Here is a 7,691-nt window from a genome sequence, read left to right on the forward strand (position 1 = left end):
TGGGGCAGAGAGTTCCCCTAGACCCCAAAAATCTATCGATCTAAGCCTTGGATAGACCCAACGACTGAGCCCTCTGGGGCAGAGAGTTCCCCTAGACCACAAAAATCTATCGATCCCAGCCTTGGATATACCCAACGACTGAGCCCTCTGGGGCAGAGAGTTCCCCTAGACCCCAAAAATCTATCGATCCCAGCCTTGGATATACCCAACGACTGAGCCCTCTGGGGCAGAGAGTTCCCCTAGACCCCAAAAATCTATCGATCTAAGCCTTGGATATACCCAACGACTGAGCCCTCTGGGGCAGAGAGTTCCCCTAGACCCCAAAAATCCATCGATCCCAGCCTTGGATATACCCAACGACTGAGCCCTCTGGGGCAGAGAGTTCCCCTAGACCCCAAAAATCTACCCATCTCAGCCTTGGATATACCCAACGACTGAGCCCCTCTGGGGCAGAGAGTTCCCCTAGACCCCAAAAATCTATCGATCCCAGCCTTGGATAGACCCAACGACTGAGCCCTCTGGGGCAGAGAGTTCCCCATGACCCCAAAAATCCATCGATCCCAGCCTTGGATAGACCCAACGACTGAGCCCTCTGGGGCAGAGAGTTCCCCTAGACCCCAAAAATCTATCGATCCCAGCCTTGGATAGACCCAACGACTGAGCCCTCTGGGGCAGAGAGTTCCACTAGACCCCAAAAATCTATCGATCCCAGCCTTGGATATACCCAACGACTGAGCCCTCTGGGGCAGAGAGTTCCAGAGATTCACCCCCCTCCGAGTGAAGAAATTCCTCCTCATCTCAGCCCTAAGTGGCCGACCTCTTATCCCGAGACCGTGTGACCCCTGGTTCTACGCTCCCCACAGCCCGGGGGGGAAACACCCTTCCTGTATCTACCCTGTCACCCCCCTCAGAATTGTGTACGTTTCAATGAGAGCACCTCTCATTCTTCTAAACATTAGGGAATATTAACCCAATCTCTCCACATCGGACATGCCCCCATCCCAGGAATCAGTCTGGCGAACCTTCGCTGCACTCTCTCTATGGCAAGTATAGCCTTCCTTGGGTAAGGAGACCGACACTGCGTGCAATACTCCAGGTGAGGTCTCACCAAGGCCCTGTATAACTGGAGTAAGACATCCTCATTCCTGTACTCCAAGCCCCTTGCAATGAAGCCCAACATGCCATTTGCCTTCCTTGTTGCTTGCTGAACCTACAGGCTAACTTTGTGGTTCATGCACAAAAACACCCAAATCACTCTGAATACCGACATTTAATAGTCTCCCACCATTTATAAAATATTCTGTTTTTCTATTCTACACATTATACTCCATCTGCCACCTCACCTCAGTCTATCCATATCCCTTTGCAGAATCTGTCCTCCTTACAGCTTACTTTCCCACTTAGCCTTGTAACGTCGGAAACATGGCGGCCAATGTGCGCACAGCAAGCTCCCACAAACAGCAATGTGATAATGACCAGATAATCTGTTTTAGTGATGTTGACTGGGGGATAAATAAAAGCAAGCGCTCTACTCGGAACTCCTTCACGGGAAAACGAGCCAAAGGTGGGCAGAGGAAACGTTACAAGGGACCACCCTCAAAGCCTCCCTAATATAAAGTGCAACATCCCCACCGACACCTGGGAGTCCCTGGCCCAAAGACCAGTCCACCCTAAGTGGAGGAAGTGCATCCGGGAGGGTGCTGAGCACCTCGAGTCTCGTCGCCGAGAGTGTGCAGAAACCAAGCGCAGGCAGCGGAAGGAGCGTGCGGCAAACCAGTCCCACCCACCCCTTCCCTCAACGTCTATCTGTCCCACCTGTGACAGGGACTGTGGGTCCCGTATTGGACTGTTCAGCCACCTCAGGACTCATGTTTAGAGTGGAGGCAAGTCTTCCTCGATTCCGAGGGACTGCCTGTGATGAAGAAATATTGGCCTCAGAAGATCGGGGAGAACTTCCCCTGCTCTTCAAAACAGTGACTGTGATCTTTTACAGTCGCCTGAGGGGGCAGATGGGACCTTGGTTTAACTTCTCACCTGAAACACAGGACCTGGGATGATGGGGCTCGAGTCGAGGAGCTGAGCTCGGCCACACGACCTTGAATCAGAGAGTTAGTCACAAGGTCAGACAGTGGCGAGTATTTTACGCCTGAGATTATGGGTCAATAAACCTACCACTTGCGCAGTACGGGGTACCTACCCCTTGCCCTCCCTGACCCCCAGAACCACTCACCGGCCCCTGCTCCGTGGGGATCTGTACAGTGACTGGAACTCTTCCCCTCTCCAACCTCGACACCAGCAACAGGTCCCCAGTATCGCTCGGGGAGACTCTGGCCAGAGTCAACAGGCAGACCACCACACCTACACATGGACACAGCACGGGGTCAGTGAATGGGCAGTGTCGTCGGAACTGCTACATCCCGGGTAATGGGCAGTGAGGACCCAGCCCCTACACCCCGGGTAATGGGCAGTGAGGTCCCAGCCCCTACACCCCGGGTAATGGGCAGTGAGGTCCCAGCCCCTACACCCCGGGTAATGGGCAGTGAGGTCCCAGCCCCTAGACCCCGGGTAATGGGCAGTGAGGTCCCAGCCCCTACACCCCGGGTAATGGGCAGTGAGGTCCCAGCCCCTAGACCCCGGGTAATGGGCAGTGAGGTCCCAGCCCCTACACCCCGGGTAATGGGCAATGAGGTCCCAGCCCCTACACCCCGGGTAATGGGCAGTGAGGTCCAAGCCCCTACACCCCGGGTAATGGGCAGTGAGGACCCAGCCCCTACACCCCGGGTAATGGGCAGTGAGGTCCCAGCCTGTACACCCCGGGTAATGGGCAGTGAGGTCCCAGCCCCTACACCCCGGGTAATGGGCAGTGAGGTCCCAGCCCCTACACCCCGGGTAATGGGCAGTGAGGTCCCAGCCCCTACACCCCGGGTAATGGGCAGTGAGGACCCAGCCTGTACACCCCGGGTAATGGGCAGTGAGGTCCCAGCCCCTACACCCCGGGTAATGGGCAGTGAGGACCCAGCCCTTACACCCCGAGTAATGGGCAGTGAGGTCCCAGCCCCTACACCCCGGGTAATGGGCAGTGAGGACCCAGCCCCTACACCCCGGGTAATGGGCAGTGAGGACCCAGCCTGTACACCCCGGGTAATGGGCAGTGAGGTCCCAGCCCCTACACCCCGGGTAATGGGCAGTGAGGTCCCAGCCTGTACACCCCGGGTAATGGGCAGTGAGGTCCCAGCCTGTACACCCCGGGTAATGGGCAGTGAGGTCCCAGCCTGTACACCCCGGGTAATGGGCAGTGAGGTCCCAGCCCCTACACCCCGGGTAATGGGCAGTGAGGTCCCAGCCCCTACACCCCGGGTAATGGGCAGTGAGGACCCAGCCCCTACACCCCGGGTAATGGGCAGTGAGGTCCCAGCCCCTACACCCCGGGTAATGGGCAGTGAGGTCCCAGCCTGTACACCCCGGGTAATGGGCAGTGAGGTCCCAGCCGCTACACCCCGGGTAATGGGCAGTGAGGTCCCAGCCTGTACACCCCGGGTAATGGGCAGTGAGGACCCAGCCCCTACACCCCGGGTAATGGGCAGTGAGGTCCCAGCCCCTACACCCCGGGTAATGGGCAGTGAGGTCCCAGCCCCTACACCCCGGGTAATGGGCAGTGAGGTCCCAGCCCCTACACCCCGGGTAATGGGCAGTGAGGACCCAGCCCCTACACCCCGAGTAATGGGCAGTGAGGTCCCAGCCACTACAACCCCGGGTAATGGGCAGTGAGGTCCCAGCCCCTACACCCCGGGTAATGGGCAGTGAGGTCCCAGCCCCTACACCCCGGGTAATGGGCAGTGAGGACCCAGCCTGTACACCCCGGGTAATGGGCAGTGAGGTCCAAGCCCCTACACCCCGGGTAATGGGCAGTGAGGTCCCAGCCCCTACACCCCGGGTAATGGGCAGTGAGGTCCCAGCCTGTACACCCCGGGTAATGGGCAGTGAGGTCCCAGCCCCTACACCCCGGGTAATGGGCAGTGAGGTCCCAGCCCCTACACCCCGGGTAATGGGCAGTGAGGACCCAGCCTGTACACCCCGGGTAATGGGCAGTGAGGTCCCAGCCTGTACACCCCGGGTAATGGGCAGTGAGGTCCCAGCCCCTACACCCCGGGTAATGGGCAGTGAGGTCCCAGCCCCTACACCCCGGGTAATGGTCAGTGAGGTCCCAGCCCCTACACCCCGGGTAATGGGCAGTGAGGTCCCAGCCCCTACACCCCGGGTAATGGGCAGTGAGGTCCCAGCCCCTACACCCCGGGTAATGGGCAGTGAGGTCCCAGCCCCTACACCCCGGGTAATGGTCAGTGAGGTCCCAGCCCCTACACCCCGGGTAATGGGCAGTGAGGTCCCAGCCTGTACACCCCGGGTAATGGGCAGTGAGGTCCCAGCCCCTACACCCCGGGTAATGGGCAGTGAGGACCCAGCCCCTACACCCCGGGTAATGGGCAGTGAGGACCCAGCCCCTACACCCCGGGTAATGGGCAGTGAGATCCCAGCCCCTACACCCCGGGTAATGGGCAGTGAGGACCCAGCCTGTACACCCCGGGTAATGGGCAGTGAGGATCCAGCCCCTACACCCCGGGTAATGGGCAGTGAGGACCCAGCCTGTACACCCCGGGTAATGGGCAGTGAGGTCCCAGCCCCTACACCCCGGGTAATGGGCAGTGAGGTCCCAGCCCCTACACCCCGGGTAATGGGCAGTGAGGTCCCAGCCCCTACACCCCGGGTAATGGGCAGTGAGGTCCCAGCCCCTACACCCCGGGTAATGGGCAGTGAGGTCCCAGCCCCTACACCCCGGGTAATGGGCAGTGAGGTCCCAGCCCCTACACCCCGGGTAATGGGCAGTGAGGACCCAGCCTGTACACCCCGGGTAATGGGCAGTGAGGTCCCAGCCCCTACACCCCAGGTAATGGGCAGTGAGGACCCAGCCCTTACACCCCGAGTAATGGCCAGGATTCAGGGTGCTGCACCATTCAATGAGATCGGGGTTGATCTTCAAGTTTATGTCCACTTTCCTGCCCGATCCACATGCCTCTCAGTATCCAACAAGATAACAATCCCAGCCTTGAGTGTACCCAACGACTGAGCCCTGTGGGGTAGAGAATACCAGAGATTCACCCCCCTCCGAGTGAAGAAATTCCTCCTCATCTCCCTCCTCAGGCTGACCCCTTATCCTGAGACTGTGACCCCTGGTTCTGGACTCCCCAGCCCGGGGAGAAACACCCTCTGCCTGCATCTACCCTGTCAATCCCCCTCAGAATTGTGCGTGTTTCAATGAGAGCACCCCTCAGCCTTCTGAACTCGAGTTTATCGGAGCAGTCCGCTCATCGGACAATCCCCCCATCCCAGGAATCAGTCTGGTGAACCTTCGCTGCACTCCCTCAATGGCAAGTATATCCTTCCTTGGGTAAGGAGACTAAAACCGTGCACAATACTTCAGGTGTGGTCCCACCAGGGGCTTATATAATGGCAGGACCTCTTCACTCTGACACACGATTCCTCCTGTAATAAAGGCCAACGTACCATGAATTGCTTGCTGTACCTGCATGTTAACTGTGTGATTGGTGTACAAGGCGGCCCAGGTCCCTCTGAACACCAACATTTCCCAATTCCTGCCCGTTTCAGGACAGTTACCTCTCTCTGGTGCACCAGCTCTTACCGTCTGGGATGTTCTGCAGCTGCTCCCTGAAGGAGTTGCTGTTCTCCTGGGGCCACCGAGCAGGGTCAGTGACGCTGAACTCAAACAGGGAGTCGAGCTCGGTGAGATACTGGGACTGGGGGTCAGTGTCGTCGGACAGGGTCAGTTCCTGCAGCCCCTCCGTCACATCCAAGCTTCGGGTCTTCTTGTTCTTCCTGGGGGAGGTAGTAAAGCAGACACAGTCACTGGCTAGTAGGCAGCACCATGCGGGCCCCTTGTCCCAGCACCCCCCCCTCCCGACACCCAGGGGCCCACACTCTGGGGGGGCCGCCCCACCCACAGCTCACTCCGCACACAGGGTCTTTCTCCTCCCCCACCACCAGCCAGCCCCCGTTTATTGCCCCGTCTTCGTTCCCCAGGGGAAAGGGGGTGCACATAAACCCTCCCAGTCAACTCCGACAGTACAGCGCTCCCTCAGTACTGCCCCTCCGACAGTGCGGTGCTCCCTCAGTACTGCCCCTCCGACAGTGCGGCACTCCCTCCGTACTGCCCCTCCGACAGTGCGGCACTCCCTCAGTACTGCCCCTCCGACAGTGCGGCACTCCCTCAGTACTGCCCCTCCGACAGTGCGGCACTCCCTCAGTACTGCCCCTCCGACAGTGCGGCACTCCCTCAGTACTGCCCCTCCGACAGTGCGGCACTCCCTCCGTACTGCCCCTCCGACAGTGCGGCACTCCCTCAGTACTGCCCCTCCGACAGTGCGGGGCTCCCTCAGTACTGCCCCTCCGACAGTGCGGCGCTCCCTCAGTATTGCCCCTCCGACAGTACGGCACTCCCTCAGTACTGCCCCTCCGACAGTGCGGCACTCCCTCAGTACTGCCCCTCCGACAGTGCGGGGCTCCCTCAGTACTGCCCCTCCGACAGTGCGGCACTCCCTCAGTACTGCCCCTCCGACAGTGCGGTGCTCCCTCAGTACTGCCCCTCCGACAGTGCGGCACTCCCTCAATACTGCCCCTCCGAGTCCTCCCCCCCCCGCGATACACGGGACGAGCAGCAATCACTGCTGCAGTTAGTGCAGACACAGGCCGAGCGATCTTACTGGGACTTGCGGTGAAGACTGTGGATCATTTGGTGTCGAGCAGTGATGGCCACAGACTCGCTCAGTAGGTACGCCGTGGTGTAGTGGTCTCGGCATCCCAGGCACAGAGCCATCAGCCGGCAGGCCCGAGAGTACAGCTCGCTGGGTGGGCAGTGGCTGACGGCACAAGCGGCCTCCGACAGGCAGCTGTACACAGCATCCAGGGATGCAACATCTGGGGAGAGAGGGGGTGGGGGTGGGGGGGAGAGAGGGGGTGGGGGTGGGGGGGAGAGAGGGGGTGGGGGTGGGGGGGAGAGAGAGAGACAGAGAGAGAGAGAGAGAGAGATATATGAAAATCCACACACTGTTTCCAGCACCCCTTTAAACACATCCACTCCCGCGGGTACACGAAGGCCACCCCCTCCCACCAAATTATCCATGGGATAATTGAGTATAAGACAAGGCCTTGTACAAGGCACGGAGCACTGGGACCAGTTTTGGTCTCCTCACAGGGTGGGCGATAGAGGCTCTGGAATGGGTGCAGAGGAGGACCACGAGACTAACTCCAGGTCTGAAGCATCTTAGTTTAGGCGAAACGAGTTGGGACTCTGTACCTTGGAGCAGCGCAGACGATGGGGGGGGGGATCGGTTTGTGGTTTATCAGGTAACGAAGGGACGATACGGAGTTGCAGCTAACAGTCTGTTCCAACTACCCAGGTTGGGCAGGACCAGGGGGCACACAGTGAAGTTATATGGGGCTCGATCGAGGTCAGACACCAGGAGGTGGATCGTTTCCCGGAGAATACTGGGCGTGTGGAACAAGCTGCTGTTTCATGGTGGATTCAGACTTGCTGGAGTCCTGCCAGCGAGAGCTGGCTGTGTTTCTGGCTGCAGCGGTGATTAACAGAGAGAAGGTGGGTACTGCAGGGGATTTAATGG

The 7,691-nt window shown here is 59.3% G+C and overlaps 1 protein-coding gene across 1 annotated transcript in view; it reads right to left on the reverse strand.

Moving 5' to 3' along the window:
* Positions 1 to 7,001, reverse strand: part of LOC139250547 (separin-like) — a gene marked incomplete at its 3' end in the record, with an annotated part of 11,059 nt that extends 4,058 nt beyond the window's left edge. The window contains exons 1-3 of the mRNA XM_070872924.1: positions 6,774 to 7,001; positions 5,696 to 5,889; positions 2,231 to 2,358 (exon numbers count right to left, since the gene is read on the reverse strand). Coding sequence (XP_070729025.1) covers positions 2,231 to 2,358; positions 5,696 to 5,889; positions 6,774 to 6,886 — 435 coding nt within the window. The remainder of the gene's footprint in view (positions 1 to 2,230; positions 2,359 to 5,695; positions 5,890 to 6,773) is intronic.
* Between the last annotated feature and the right edge of the window lie 690 nt (positions 7,002 to 7,691).

Source organism: Pristiophorus japonicus, unplaced genomic scaffold (assembly GCF_044704955.1).
Source record: "Pristiophorus japonicus isolate sPriJap1 unplaced genomic scaffold, sPriJap1.hap1 HAP1_SCAFFOLD_3884, whole genome shotgun sequence".
In the NCBI taxonomy this organism is placed as follows: domain Eukaryota; kingdom Metazoa; phylum Chordata; class Chondrichthyes; family Pristiophoridae; genus Pristiophorus; species Pristiophorus japonicus.